We start from the raw sequence: 16,720 nt of genomic DNA on the forward strand, positions 1-16,720 counted from the left end.
GTGATTTATTTAAAAACAAGTTTGATGCCATTGTTTTGTTCTTTTCATTTTGCTTTTTCCACTTTTTTTGATGAATTACATGAACGGCATCATGTGACATTGAAGTCATTTGCCCAAGAGCCAACTCGGTGTAATGGTTTGAGTGTTGAATTCAAATCCCCACTTGGCCATGGAAATTTCCAGTGTGACCCTAAGCAAGTCACACTTTCTCAGCTTCAGAGAATGGCAGAAGCAACCCCCTTGTGAAGAAATCTTGTCACGAAACATTGTTTTAAATGATAAAGCACTAAGCACTAAAGATTGGATTGGTTCTGTTTTATGGAGATGTACTTGGAAATAAACAGCACTAAACAGAGCCTCCATAGTTCAAGATGTTTGGATGCTAATAGATGGGGAAAGTAATGCCTCGCTCAGTATCCACTGAGTTTTAGCTCTAGGGTTTGGATACTATAGAATCATAAAGTTAGAAGAGACCACAAGGGCTATCTAGTCCAATCCCCTCTCACATAGGAACACACAATCAAAGCACTCCTGATAGATGGCTATCCAGAAGGAGATTTCATCACCCTGCAAGCCAGCATATTCCATTGTCAAATAGGTCTTACCATAAGAAAGTTCTTCTTAATGTTTAAGCCTTCTTCTTCCTTAATGTGATATCCTTTCAGATATTTAAACATGCTATCATGGTTGTTGTATGTCTTTCGGGCTGTGTGGCCATGTTCCAGAAGTATTCTCTCCTGACGTTTCGCCCACATCTATGGCAGGCATAGAACATGGAACATTGCCACACAGCCCGAAAGACATACAACAACCCTGTGATCCCCGCCATGAAAGCCTTCGACAACACATGGCTATCATGTCTCCTCTCAGCCTTCTGTTTTCCAAGCTAAACACAACTAGCTCTTTCAGCTGTTCCTCATAGGGCTTGGTTTCCAAACCTTTGATAATTTTGGTTGCTCTTCTCTGGACACATTATAGCTTCTTGCATTGTGGTGTCCAGAAGTGGATATAATATTCCAGGTGGGGTTTGAACAAAGCAGAATAGAATGGGACTATGACTTTTCTTGATTTTGATATTCTACTCCTATTGATGCAGCTTAGAACCACATTGGCTTTTTAAGCTGTTGCATCTCACTATTGACTCATGTTCAGCTTGTGGTCTACTAAGACTCCTCGATCCCTTTCTTGCAGACTGTTTTCAGGCCAGATGTCCCCCATTCTACACCTGTGCATTTCATTTATATTAACTAAGAGCAGTGCCGTACATTTCTCTTTGCTGGAATTCATTTTGTCTGTTTTGGTCTAGCTCTCTAATCTGTTAAGGTCATTTTGGATTCAGATTCTGTCCTCTGAGATGATAGCTATCCCTCCCAATTTTGTGTCATCTGCAGATTTGATAAGCATGCTTTCTATTCCATGGTCCAAGTCATTGATGAAGATGTTGAATATCTCTGAGCCCAGGACAGAATCCTGGGGTCACTTCTCTCTAGGATAGGAGAGGTAATTGCTAAGCATCGCTTGGGTTTGGCCAGTTAACCAATTCCTACTCCACCTAACAGTAGCATTGTCTATCCCACTCTGTGGATGCTCATGTTCCATGTTATTCAAAGGTGTAGTAAAATTGTGTCCCTTATACAAAACGGCAAAACCAAGGTTTCAGTGTTTGAAAGTATTATTTTCAAACTGTGGATGTTTAAATGTGTGGATGCAGAATCCTTTCATAAGGAGGGCTGACTGTACTTTCAAAGAGGCATCAGTGAGACCTACTTGCCTGTCCTCACTGCTAACCTGGGAAACAATAGAAATGTTCCTTGTAGAAGGAGAAACAATCAAGGTATAGTTCAAGTTGGTAGAAACTACACTGGGAGGCAAGGCCGTGGTCAGAATCCTTGCTCCTCTGCTGTTACTGCTTCAAACAGGAGTGAATTGTTGAGCAAAGGAGAATTCTACTCACATGTGCTTCTAGTACACAACATCCCTTCTAAAAACTTTAGAACTTTAGACTTTGGAAGGGCAATGTCAAAATCACCACTGAATCAGTTGAGTGACCTTGGGCAAGGCATTCCCTTTCAACCTCAGAAGGTGGCAGTGATGAAACCCTTCTGAACAAATCTTGCTAAGACAGCCCTAGAAAGGGACTGCTATAGTCAGAGTTGACTTGAAAGCAAATAACATCAGCAGTTGTGTTGCTTGTGTGTACAGGCAGTCTCTGAGTTACAGACATCCGACTTACATATGACTCCTACTTAAGGATAGGGGTGAGACAATAGGAAATGAAAGGAAATCTATACCTCGGAAGGGAAAGTCACTCCTGGAAGAGTTATCATAGAGAAAAGATGAAACTTTCTCACCAATCCTTGTTTCCATAACAAGCCATTTTTTTTCAAAATCCAATTGTTACAGGGACAGAAAGTGAGGTGAAATTTTCTGAACAGGGGACCAGAGAGCTTTTTTTAAAACTCCCATAGCACTTGAAGGAACTAGCAGAAGTTATTTCAGAACCACTGGCAATTATCTTCGAGAGTTCTTGGAGAACGGGAGAAGTCCCAGCAGATTGGAGGAGGGCGAATGTGGTCCCTATCTTCAAGAAGGGAAAAAAGAACGACCCAAACAATTACCGTCCGGTCAGCCTCACGTCGATACCAGGCAAGATTCTGGAAAAGATCATTAAGGAAGTGGTCTGCGAATACTTAGAAACAAATGCGGTCATTGCTAATAGTCAACATGGATTTACCAAAAACAAGTCATGCCAGACTAATCTGATCTCTTTTTTCAATAGAGTTACGAGTTGGGTCGATACAGGGAATGCTGTGGATGTAGCGTACCTGGATTTCAGTAAGGCCTTCGACAAAGTCCCCCACGACCTTCTGGCAAACAAACTAGTAAAATGTGGGCTAGACAAAACTACGGTTAGGTGGATCTGTAATTGGCTAAGCGAACGAACACAAAGGGTGCTCACCAATGCGTTGTCTTCATCTTGGAAAGAAGTCACAAGTGGAGTGCTGCAAGCCTCTGTCCTGGGCCCGGTTCAGTTCAACATCTTTATTAATGACTTAGACGAAGGGTTAGAAGGCATGATCAAAAAGTTTGCAGATGACACCAAATTGGGAGGGATAGGTAACACTCCAGAAGAAAGGAGCAGAATTCAAAATAGGGGTATAGCGTCTAGATCCAGGGAAGTCATGCTACCTCTCTATTCTGCCTTGGTCAGACCACACCTGGAATACTGTGTCCAATTCTGGGCACCACAGTTGAAGGGAGATGTTGACAAGCTGGAAAGTGTCCAGAGGAGGGCAACTAAAATGATTAAGGGTCTGGAGAACAAGCCCTATGAGGAGCGGCTTAAAGAACTGGGCATGTTTAGCCTGCAGAAGAGAAGGCTGAGAGGAGACATGATAGCCATGCACAAATACGTGAAGGGAAGTCATAGGGAGGAGGGAGCAAGCTTGTTTTCTGTTGCCCTGCAGACTAGGACGCGGAACAACGGCTACAAGAAAGGAGATTCCACCTGAACATCAGGAAGAACTTCCTTACTGTGAGGGCTGTTCAACAGTGGAACTCTTTCCCCCAGACTGTGGTGGAGGCTCCTTCTTTGGAGGGTTTTAAGCAGAGGCTGGATGGCCATCTGTCGGGGGTGCTTTGAACGCGATTTCCTGCTTCTTGGCTGAATGGGGTTGGACTGGATGGCCCATGAGGTCTCTTCTAACTCTACTATTCTATGATTCTATGAGCTTCTAGAATAAGGAGCCTAGCTTGATAACTTGTCTATATGATTGCTCCAACTTGCCAAAAAAGAGAAATAAATGAGTTCAAGACCAAGTAAAGTCTGAAATCTCCCTAGAAACTAAGGTCACTAAACCAAGACTATTTTACTTTGGACCATATCATGAGATGACACGAGTCACTAGACAAGGTAATAATGCTTGAAAAGGAAGAAGGCAACAACAACAAAAAAAGAAAACCGCATTCCAGATGGATAGATTCAATTACGGAAGCCATTGCCCTGAGTCTGCAAGAACCGAGCAAGGCTGTTGAGTAAAGGGTGACTTGGAGAGCTCTCATTCATAAGACTGCCATAAATCAAAGCTGACTTGATGGCAGTTAACAGCAACAATATTAGCAGAAAATAGTGTGAGATATCTAAGCTAGCACATCCAAAGGTGTTGGCATCATCCTATTTCCATCGCTGATTGACAGTTCTAATGATATTGCACCATGCCTTGTTTGACGAATCACACCAGTCCCACCCCATTCCCAAGATTACTGCAAGAAAAATTAAGAAGCCAAGAAATCAGGAGATCAGTGCCCTATGAGTTTTGGCTCTGGGTGATATATTGCAGTTCACACAGAACAGATGGTACAGCAGGATTTTCCTTCACTGCAACTGGGAAAAGAACAGATTGCCCTAGCAACTTTGTTTGCTAAATCTAGATGCATACTTTATACTTTAATTAAACAGGAAAGTTTTGGGAATAGGGAGATAAAAATCAGAGATTACGCCGATAAGACCATGAACAAAATGACACGTGGAATTGTGTCATTTTCTCTTTGGGAATGAATCAAACGAGGAGCAGGTGAATTTGTGAATATGTTCACTTTCTTCCCTTGTATATTATAAAAATATGAAATTGAAATGATCTACCCTAAAGACATTTTTACAGTTGGTAAAATGTATTTTGTTTTCAGACTTGCAAAATAGGGCCTTGATATTTTGTTAATATGCATTTAAAAGGGAGGGAGGAAGGGGTCTCAGCTGCTCTAGATGTTCAACAATGACATATTTGATATTCTTACAATATCTTTGGAATGGGGCTTTGGAATGGGATGGGCAATCTCCCTTTGTGAAGGTTAAGCCCGTAACCAAGGTGGTGGTTTAGGGTTCAAACTACAGTAGAGTCTCACTTATCCAAGCTAAACCGGCCGGCAGAAGCTTGGATAAGCGAATATCTTGGATAATAAGGAGGGATTAAGGAAAAGCCTATTAAACATCAAATTAGGTTATGATTTTACAAATTAAGCACCAAAACATCATGTTGTACAACAAATTTGACAGAAAAAGTAGTTCAATACGCATTAATGTTATGTTGTAATTACTGTATTTACAAATTTAGCACCAAAATATCATGATATATTGAAAACATTGACTACAAAAATGGCTTGGATAATCCAAAAGCTTGGATAAGCGAGGCTTGGATAAATGAGACTCTACTGTACTCCCAAAAAATTTCAGGTCAAAATTAAAAAACTTGGTTTACTCATGAATTTTTACTGGTTAACCAAATCCCCATGCCAAGAATATGAGAAGGAAAAATTAGAGTCTCTCCAGAACTGCTTGCACTATCTCATCCAAATTTTTATTATTTTCACTGTCATATACCTTTCTACCAATTTACATTGCAATAGCAGCAATAGCTGACATAGTGAAAGCGACCATATTGGAAGCTGCCAAAATGTGGTAGCCGGCAGGCAAAACCTAAGGAGTGGGACAGGATGGGAAGATTTGACCTGGATTTCAGGTGAAAATTGAGGAAACTGTGTAAACTGAGGTGTCTCCCAGTGGTTGATTTAATCCAAGCCCTGCCAAAGAAATCATGGAACAGGAGCCAAGTGTCATTGTTAGACCTTGGACTTTATATGAACAAGACTGTTCCTGATCACCAAGTGAAAGTTTACTTAGTGCCAAAACCACAGACTTCATTGTCATGATAAGTATTTCCTGTGGATAAGAAGAGTCATCTAAGATTTCCACTCAAATTGTTCAGCAGATTCCCCTGGCTAGTCCACTCATTTCATGTACATGGTGCACTCTGTAAGTATTGTGTGGTGTCTGGAGGAGATGTTAGGAGTAAAGGTCATCAGCAGCTTGGTGCATTGGTTGCTAAATTATTTGTGTGATGGAAAAATGCAATAGAAGTCTTCAATAGACACCAAAAAGCAGAGTACCATCAGAACAAATTGTGCTTGGCTGAAAATTACTTGCTAATTCACAGTGGAAAACGTCTTGATGTAACCCATGGGCATGAGAAAGGAGATAAGAAGAAAGCAGAATAAAATAGAAAGAAACTTCTGCCAATTGTGGAAACTATTATCCTTTGTGGCCGACGAGAACTGGCTTTAAGAGGGATCAATGATTCAGGACCTATTACCTGTGAAGAACCTTTGCACAATGATGGTCATTTAAAGGCCTTGATCAGGAGACACTGACCTGAAAAGTCATCTCACAGGGAAAAACATTTCAACTCCTCCCAATTTTTTTTCTGGCTACGGGCCTGGTGCAGGTTTTCATACCTTTCTTGAATTTGACAACAAGTTGCAAGTGTAGGTTGAGAATCCCTTACCAAAAACACAGGACCAAACAAGTATTCCAAAAAAATTTGGAATACTTATCATCATAGGCCAATGATGGGCAACCTTTTGCGCTTGGTGTGTCAACATTCACCAAAAAAACCTAGCGTGATTTGGGTGGTGTGTCACTTTGAGAAAAAACAACAACATAATTTCGCAATATGTATAGTTTAAATAACAAAAATATATAATTGTAATATATAACTGTATTTAATAAATCAAAAACTATTTACTACCCTTATTTCCATGTACAAAAATCTATGGTACCTCGTGCACTTTCCATGCCGATTTCTCTCTATTCTAGTTTCAATGTAGTCATGAATAATAAATAATATAATAATAATATACTGGTAATAATATGATAATATACTACAATAATAATAGAATATATATATATATATATATATATATATATATATATATATATATATATATAGTAGAGTCTCACGTATTCAAACTAAACGGGCCGGCAGAAGCTTGGATAAGCGAATATCTTGGATAATAAGGAGGGATTAAGGAAAAGCCTATTAAACATCAAATTAGGTTATGATTTTACAAATTAAGCACCAAAACATCATGTTATACAACAAATTTGATAGAAAAAGTAGTTCAATACGCATTAATGCTATGTTGTAATTACTGTATTTATGAATTTAGCACCAAATTATCATGATATATTGAAAACATTGACTACAAAAATGGCTTGGATTATCCAGAGGCTTGGATAAGCGAGGCTTGGATAAGTGAGACTCTACTGTATATATATAAATGTAATGTGCATAATTCTCATGGAGTAAACAACAAAACCACTGGACCAAATCACACCAAATTTGGCCACAAAATATATAGTCATCCAATCAATCTGCATGCGGCAGCGTGTCAGCAAAAATGGCCAGGTATGTCAGTGCTGACACCCGTGTCATAGGTTGGCCATCACTGTCATAGGCGATGACACATCGCCAAGTATAATTGTCTTTCAGAGGTAGAGTCCTAGCAGTAGAGTCATAAATGACTGTCAAGATATATTCTGGATCCATATGGTCTTTGACAATGAGGACATAGAATTCCAGATGGAAGACAGTCATGACAAGAATTTGCTTGATTCAGTTTCCCCTTGTCAAATTTCCCCCTTTCTCCATTTATTTGTACCTCTGTGTTGGAATTTTTGAGATTTCAAAATTCTTCATGAGGAAGACTCAGCCTATACTGTACTTCTTTGTACTGCTGCACTGCTGACTTTATCGCTGAAATTCAGCAGCTTGGCAGAAGCATCCAAAGTGGGCGTAGCAAAGGGAAAAAGGAAAGCAGGCTGCCCTTTAGGTGTTTCCTTGTCAGGAGCTATGAGACTAAGTGCATATTCTCTCTGAATGCAGTCTTTTCTAATTGACTTCCTTTCGCATATACTATATGGTTCAGTTTATCCCAACAGCTGAAATTCTGATAGCTAGTTCCTTCACTGAGTTATTTGCAAGAACTTTTTTTTTCACAGCACATGTGTCTCGGAGGGCGTGTGACTGTGCTCTGTTGGGCCTGCTTGCCTGGGAAATGTTACACTCAGCCCACCATTTTATCGCAGCTGCACATGTCTTGAAAAGTATATTTTAAACCTTGTCTTCATGCTCTGAGTTTTTTAAGTGATTTTCAAACTAATGTTGAATTCTGTAACTTGATTATCCAACTGAATTTCAGTTGATTTCCCCTTCTACTGAACTGTTTGAAAAGACCGCATTCAGTACCTATGTGCACGGAGTCTCATACTTCTTGTTGAGAAAATGAATACAATCAAGCCTGTATTCACTGGCTCTTTTATTTCTTCCAGAATAAGAAGTAAGTAATTCTTACTGTTTCTCTGTCTAATGATATTCACTCCTTCTGGTTCTGACAGTGGTTTGATCAAGCTGGAAACTATTCAGGCTCAACAACTGTTCAAACATCATTCAAATGTTTGTCATCAGCCATTCTTTTATATTCTCATGCTTGGGGTAGGAAATGTGGCCCTCCATAGATGGAATCATAGAATTGTAGAGTTGGAAGAGACCTCACGAGCCATCCAGTCCAACCCCCTGCCAAGAAGCAGGAAAATCTCATTCAAAGCACCCCCGACAGGTGGCTATCCAGCCTCTGCTTAAAAGCCTCCAAAGAAGGAGCCTCCACCACAGCCCGGGGGAGAGAGTTCCACTGCTGAACAGCTCTCACAGTGAGGAAGTTCTTCCTGATGTTCAGGTGGAATCTCCTTTCCTGTAGTTTGAAGCCATTGTTCTGCGTCCTAGTCTGCCTGGACATTTGGGAGTCGTAGATACTGGGATTTATAGTTCACCTGCAATGAATGAGCACTCCGAACCCCACCGATGATGGACCAGGACCAAACTTGGCACACAGAGCCCCATAACCAATAGTGAAATGGCAGACAAAGGTTTGAGGAAATGAGACAAAGAGAGTTCCGGTGGCTGTAGAAAAAATGACGCTTATTCTCAGTGGCCAGTGAGAATATAGCAATAAGAAAAGGAGACCTTCTCCTGTAATCAGGAAAGCGAAGGTACAATCACAGGTTCTTATATACCCTTTTCCCTCCATCTACTACGTCATCTAGGCATTATCCATCACCAATTAGTGTCAAAAAAGTCTTACTTTGCACTTACTAAAAAGCTATTTTTGCATTTTCCTAAAAGATAGACTACTTTCAAGACCTCTGTCCATTAGCCTTATCTCTGGAATTCTCATCTCAGCTTTTAGGGCTCCCCCTCGTCCTCCATTAATTAAGGAATTTCCTCCCTACCGTAGCTTGTCAGAGGGAGTAATTAGTATTCCTCCATGGCGCCAGGTCTTATCTTGACATCCCAAAAAGCCTTAATTTGTCTCTTGTCCATTAGCTTATCTATTCTTGTTGACACTTAACATATGTCTCTGTAACTTAGGGTGAACTTTGGTCTTTGCTATGGGGAGACATCTATTTGCTAGGGCAGAATGTATTTTTGGGCTAATAGACACACAATTCTGCTTGTGATTACATTTTTCCTATTTCTATTTCTTAACATGATTACATTCAATATATAGTTTCCAATACAAGTATTATATTTTCCCAATACACCTTCATCAATAGAACATATTGGACAAGTTTCGGGGAAAGGGAGTTATAGTTCACCTGCATCCTGAGAAACAGTAACCCCCACCGACAATGGACCAGGACCACACTTCACACAGAGAATCCTCATGACCAACTGAACATACTGCAGGTGTTTTTCGGAATGGGCCTTTATTTTGGGAGTTGTAGTTCACCTGCATCTAAAGACCACTGAACCCAGCCAATGACGGATCTGGACCAAACTTGGCACACAGACTGAACATTGCCTGCTGTGGATACTGACAAATGTTTTGGGGCAATTGCCCCAGGACTCTGGGAGTTGTAGTAGTTCACCCCCATCCAGAGAGCACTGCAGCCAGGCAATGACCAGCCAACAATAGATCTGGACCACACTTGGTACACAGGCCCCAAAATGGCCAACTTTTCATACTGGCAGGGTTTGGGGAGGTTTGAGCCACAATTCTGGGAATTGTAGTTCACCCACTCCAAACAGAATACGTAACATTGAAAGACAAATAATACCATTCTCAAATGACCCGGGCACCGCCGGGTCCCCAAGCTAGTATAAAATAAAACCAAATAGCTAGCGAGGGAAGAGGGGAACATGAGATTAATTTCTGTATAAAATGATGTCTCACAAATTCTCTGTAATATAGAGTGTCTGTCATCTCAGACTTTGGAAATTACTAAACTATAAAATATAAAAGTAATTTATATTCCAACTCATTGAAAGTCACTCCCATCTATACTTTTACTTGTAATTATACCTTACAGTTGTTAATAATAATTCACTATGTAACATTGATTTATTCAATTTCTGTATTGGAAATTCATGATATGAACACAGCATAAAATTGGAAACATTGCATTGACTATGGTGGCTTTCAATCATGTTCAATTGATTGTTTTTTCCTCACTTTCATGAGAGTCTTGTGCCTTGGCACAATGAGTAATGGTCTCTACTTTTAACTTCTTAAAAGTAGAGACCATTACTCATTGTGCCAAAAAAAGAGCACAATTCTCCCTCATTAAATTTAATTTAAAATGTAATTCTGCCACACTTCCATTGTTCCAAACTGTAATGAATTATAAATTATTTCCAGATTCTTGTCTGTCTGTTGAAATATATATGTTAAATATAGACTGAGGATGCTATCCCATGAAGCTGTTATTCCACAAGAGTTGTGTGATCACAAACCTTTCCTTGTCACTCAGTGTTACTATAGAACAGTTTAATTTTGGTTTCAGGCAAAGAGTTGTCTAGCAACTCTTAGTGGTGAACTTTTTTTTGGCCTCCATGTTGTGCTACTTTCTTCCAGGTGTGCTGAAACCAATAAAGGAACCAACAGCGGAAACAGTTCACAGTGACTAAGCAGGCCTAAACAACAAAGGGAGAAGCCAGTGGGGTGAACAATATAGCACTCCGCTTTTAGATGTCAAGAAGCACAGAATCTTCGTAGGAGTCTCTTCTGCCGTGGTTCTTTCACTTTCAGAGTTGTATGCAAAGGAAAAGTAAATATAAGGCTTCTAATTTAGAGATTCAAACTGAGGCAGAATTTAAAGGTGCATCTATACCGCACAATTAATGCAGTTTGACACCAATTAAAATACTAGGGAATCCTCGGAGCTGTCGTTGTACAAGGTATTTAGCTTTTTCTGTCAAAGAATGCTGGGGCCTACCCAAATTGCAACTTCCATTACTACGTAGAATTAAAGTGGTGTCAAGCTGCATCAATTCTGCAGCGTAGATGCACTCTACTAGGGTTTAGCTCTTAAAACTTCTTTCTGTACCAGTTCTCAACCATGGGGTTACAAATGTATAAAACGAAACAAGAAATCCTCCCTTTTTATTTTTATATATATATTTTATTTTCAAGTGATATGTACAGCGAAAGTGTAAGAATAAAGGTGTTTATAGAAAAGAAAGGTAGAAATAATAAAAGAAAGAAGGAGAGTTTAACAAATATTTCAGGGGAAAATGCTTTCATAAGATGAATGAATATATATTTTTCTTCTTCCTGACTTGCAAGGCTGTCTTTCTCTTTTCAAAACATTCCCTTGATTAAGAGTGAGGGAGGCTCTGCAAAAGTAAACACACTGATAAGGAAGAAGAGAGAAATAGATCACATATTGCAAGCAATAGCCTGCAGGCTCCATTGCCGGTCTTGACCCGATTATAAGCCGGGGGAGGCTTTTTCAGCTCATAAATAAGGGCTGAAAATCTCGGCTTGTCTTCAAGTATATACGGTAATTAATTAGGAATGTTCTGGTTGGGCACCTTCAAGTCATTTCAAACTCAAGGTGACCCTAGCTTCCTCATTTGCCTGTCGTATGCCACTTGTTCTCCCCTTTCAGCATGGAGCCCATGACACGACTCACGTGTACATTCAGGCTTCGTGCCAAAAAAGGAGAGCAAGCACCTTATACCTGTGGCGCTTCTCCCTGTGGGATGGGGGCCAAAGTAAGGTGAGAAATATGGGGTGTAGAGCAATGGTTTCTCCACACGCCCCACTGGGGCCCCATGGATTCACCACAATGCGTGGCTAATCCATGGGCCTTTGTGATGAGGTCATAAGTGTAAAGTTTAGGGCAAGGGCTGGGACCTTAGAGGGTCACATCTGGTCCACGGGTCTTAGTTTGGGCACCATATGATAATAACTAAACACAGCTGTTTATTCTAAACAATATCTGAAAAATATACACCACGATAAAGGTTCAAAACATAGAACACAATATGTATATTAGAGCATCATATACATAATAATGTTAACAATAATACAAACAATAATACAACTGATAACCAAATTCTGTCAACTGTAGTGGTACACAGTTGTAACTTACAAAGATTTATAGACTGCAATCATCCAGATTTAAATGCTACACAGAGCAGTTTTCAGTATAAAACATATATCAAACATATATCAACAAGACTCCAACCAAGGTTTGTTAGCGACACAGTATGTGTACATTCAGTCTCTCCAAATGCATGTAATATGCTGTAAAACTAAATATATTAGTGTGCAAATCAATTGGCTCAAACCTGGCTTGGAGTTAAAACAAATCAAAGTCTCTGTAGTCTTGGAGCAGTTCCGTAGGACTCCTCAGGATGTAAATGCAGTCAATTAGCCGTAGCTTCAGTTTGTTGACAATAAATGGTCAGATAGATGTTATTTTAGAGTAGCTGGCTGTGAGCTGAAGTAAGCTGTTTACATAAGCCGTTTACTACTGGTTCCCAGGTTTACTCCAGTTTCAGTTAACCCTTCATCTGGTAAGTGGCAATGTTTTGAATATCTGTATTGTTGGCTCAGCTTCAAGTTTTATGTTCGCAGTGTCTATGTGCTGATTGTGGATTCTATAGTGGCTCGCACCCCTGCTGTAGAGGAAAGGGAAAAATTAACTAAAGGACAAGGACAACAATTAAGCATAGATTACTGAAACTGTATTTTACCCTCACATATTTGCAGAAAGAAGAGTTCGAGTAGTATTCATTCAATAGATACTCCTTTCAGAGTGAAAAGCAGCTTGAGGAGTGGGAAGACAATTTTCATTGGAATTGGAACCCTGCTGCGGGGTGGCGTGACCATGGTACTGACACATTAAATGTCTATCCTCACTTCATATATCGTCTCCTTTGACCCTAATTAAAATATGTGATGCCATTGCAATACAGTGATGTGAAATGGAAGCAATTTTTGGCACTGGCTGTGTTGCTATGGTAATGCATGAATTAATCTTTAGGCAAAATGTTTGCAGGTTAAGAAGGTGCAGCTTCCAAGCTGACTGGATTCCTCAGAGACCATCATTGCATCGTGAACCTAGACTTTGCAGTTTTATGACTGGTATAAGTTTTCTGTGATATATCACAAGCATACATAACATGTTTATTCAATAGCTTTTTAAAAAAGCTTGGGAAACAAAAATGCAAATTAAAGGCATTTATGGGAGTGGAATTATTTATTTGCTACTTGTTCTCACTACCCTTAACTTTTCAGCATCTTTGTGACACATAGATGCATAAGACCCAGAGAGAAGGACTTGTCCAAAGCTTTCCACAAACATCTTCAATTTTTCATTTTATGTAGCAATCATGTCCAAAGCTACATTTTCCTATAATAAATATTTTAAGAATGAAGGGGGACACCCTTCATAATATGCCCCTGTTTGAGCATGATTTTTTGACTTGTGTTCACCCCATCTATTGCTTTATTCCAATTACCGTATATACTCGAGTATAAGCCGACACGAATATAAGCCAAGGCACCTAATTTTACCACAAAAAACTGGGAAAACATTGACTCCAGTATAAGCCGAGGGTGGTAAATATCAGAAATAAAAATAGATTTATTTATTTATTTATTTGCAGCATTTATATTCCGCCCTTCTCACCCTGAAGGGGACTCAGGGTGGATCACATTACACATATAGGCAAACATTCAATGCCTTTTAACATAGAACAAAGACAAGACAAACATAGGCTCCGAGCAGGCCTCGAACACATGACCTCCTGGTCAGAGTGATTCATTGCAGCTGGTTGCAGCTGGCTTGCTCTCCCACCTGCGCCACAGCCCGGGCCCCAATAAAATAAAATTACATTAATTGAGGCATTCGTAGGTTAAATGTTTTTGAATATTTACATAAAGCTCAAATTTAAGATAAGACTGTCCAACTCTGATCAAATCATTATTCTCAACTTCTTCAATGTAAATGTCCTTATGTATCCTTTTAATAATAATAGAGTAAAATAATACATGTAATAATAATAAATACAGGAAAATAATACATGTAATAATAAATAGAGTAAAATAATAAATGCAATAATAATAATAAGATCAGAGTGAAATAATAAATGTATTAATAATAATAATAATAATAATAATAATAATAATAATAATAAATAGAGTAAAATAAATGTAATAGTAGCAACAATAATAGAGAAAAAATAATAAATGTAATAATACCAATAATAATAGAGAAAAATAATAAATGTACCATATATTCTCAAGTATAAGCTGACCCAAATATAAGGCAACCAGGACCCTCACCCGAGTATAAACCCAGGGGGGCTTTTCTAGTCTTAAAAAAAGGGCTGAAAAACTAGCCTTATACTCAAGTATATACAGTACATTGTTGGCTCTACTATTCTATTGGCTGTCTTTAGTTACCTTATTTGTTTTCTCGCTTTAAACTATATAGTGTAGTTTACAATTCTTTTACATAGAAAATATGTCTTTTTATTTTAGGGATTGTAAGGCATAAGCCACCTTGAGGCAATCCAGGCAAAATGTAAACTACGTTGGAAATAACACAAAATAAAGAAATAATTTGGAATTCAGTTTTAATTCACTTTTTCTTGTGAAAATGCTATTGTAGCTGAGACTACACATACTCAGGGCAAAGTGGTGCATGGTGTCTTGCCTACACAACCACTCAGAGGAATAAAAATGTCAATTGTTGATAAACTTATATTTATTAGTACCTCCAACACAAACAGTGTTTGACACTAAAAAAAATACATGCTGCACAGCAAAGATTAAGCACTACAAATCTTTGGTCAATAAAACATGAGCCTCGAGCAATTGTTGTGCCCAACCGTTAATTGCATCCCACAAATCCATTATTCTTATACTATAATATTGCAAACAACAAAAAGATAAAAATTCTCTTGTGAATGCAGACATACTAACCCTCCACTAGAAGGCATATTTTTTCTCCTTTGACCCAGCTAGTGTGAGATTTAAATGTTGGGGCAGATGACTGGAAAATTCATGTTAAATTTTGGTTGGTGCATAGATTATTATTGGCAACTTCCCAGCACATCCATGCTTGTATATTTAGGGCTTAATCATGGTTTTAATCATGGTCAATCAATGGCACTCCATGCAGTCATGCCGGCCACATGACCTTGGAGGTGTCTACGGACAACGCCGGCTCTTCAGCATAGAAATGGAGATGAGCACCAACCCCCAGAGTCAGACATGACTGGACTTAATGTCAGGGGAAACCTTTACCTTTTTTTACATGGTTTTATGTTAACTTGAAAATCAGTCCAATGATGGCATGGGATATGAAGGTGGTCTATGTGGTTTCTGGGTTACTCCCCCCAACATCTATCCTCTAGACTGTTCTCACTATCTCATGTCCCTGTTCCCCATGGTTTTATTCTTATCTTTTCTTACCCCGAGTTTTAACTTTGTGTCCATGCGGCCCGCCCTTGTTATGTTGCTTTTGCTTTGATTTTGTTCTGTACTGTGCATTGTTATTCTTGTATTGTTTAATTGTATTTTGATATGTTGTTTTTATATTTTATTATATTGTACTGTCTTGGGCATGGCCCCATGTAAGCCGCCCCGAGTCCCTGTTGGGGAGATGGTGGCGGGGTATAAATAAAGTTTTATTATTATTATTATTATTATTTCTCCCATTCCCTGTACAGAAACAAACTGGACCATCTGCTGAATCTTAGGCTGGCTCAACACTGCCCTATATCCAAGGATCTGATCCCAGATTATCTGCTTATTCCGGATTATATGGCAGTGTAGACTCATATAATCCAGTTCAAAGCAGATAATCTGGGATCTGATCCAGGGATATAGGGCAGTGTAGATCCAGCCATATTTCAATATAGCAGTTAAAGTGGAGCTTTGTCCTATCTGAATTCTCCCTCGACTATTTCAGGCTCAGTCATTGGGCTGCCTCATTTCTATTCCTTCTCAGTTTCCTATGACATTTGCTTGTATTCTCAGGAACGAGAAAGTACCAGACTGATGCTTTGAGAACCTCTTTATAATTAGGGATAAATAGAATTCCTAATTTGTATTTTTGCATTGTCTAATGAGAAAAGCAGATTTAGCAGATAACACAGAGATGTACACATGAGGGAGTTGCAGAGTATGGCTTTTAAAATATCTTATTTATATGCATGCATAATTGTAGTTGGTGCCCTTGAGAGTTGTAGAATTGCTTAAGAATAGGAGAATACATTGACAGGCTGGTAGGTAAGTAAAGTCTACTCATTGAATGTGAAATCTTCAGCAAGAAAAGTATTAAATTTTCCCTCTAGAGTTGTTTCCACCTGTCAAGCATCTCAGAAATACACATGATGCACTTGCAGGGTGTTGAAGGGTTCCAATGTATAGACATTGGATATATTTGCAACAGGAAAACCACCCCATTGCTCCCCTCCCCAGTTATTTATTACAACTTTGTGAATCTAGGGAATTTTAATTTTAATTGCTCTAACCATGGTAATTTTATTTTAAAATGTTAAAGAGAAGTGCATCAAGAGATAAAGCA

The 16,720-nt window shown here is 39.0% G+C and overlaps 1 protein-coding gene across 8 annotated transcripts in view; it reads right to left on the bottom strand.

The window, feature by feature from the left end:
- shisal1 (shisa like 1) overlaps nt 1-16,720 on the bottom strand; it is a 267,217-nt gene that overhangs the window by 39,089 nt on the left and 211,408 nt on the right. For 5 of the 8 annotated variants that reach the window (XM_062981947.1, XM_062981944.1, XM_062981945.1 and 2 more), the window contains exon 5: nt 12,082-12,800. The exons of the other annotated variants lie outside the window; for them this stretch is intronic. In XM_062981947.1, the coding sequence (XP_062838017.1) occupies nt 12,689-12,800 (112 nt within the window). In that variant the 3' untranslated portion in view covers nt 12,082-12,688. Of the gene's footprint in view, nt 1-12,081; nt 12,801-16,720 lie in introns of those variants that run through there. 8 annotated transcript variants of the gene reach the window in all.

The sequence above is a fragment of the Anolis carolinensis genome, chromosome 5 (assembly GCF_035594765.1).
Source record: "Anolis carolinensis isolate JA03-04 chromosome 5, rAnoCar3.1.pri, whole genome shotgun sequence".
In the NCBI taxonomy this organism is placed as follows: domain Eukaryota; kingdom Metazoa; phylum Chordata; class Lepidosauria; order Squamata; family Dactyloidae; genus Anolis; species Anolis carolinensis.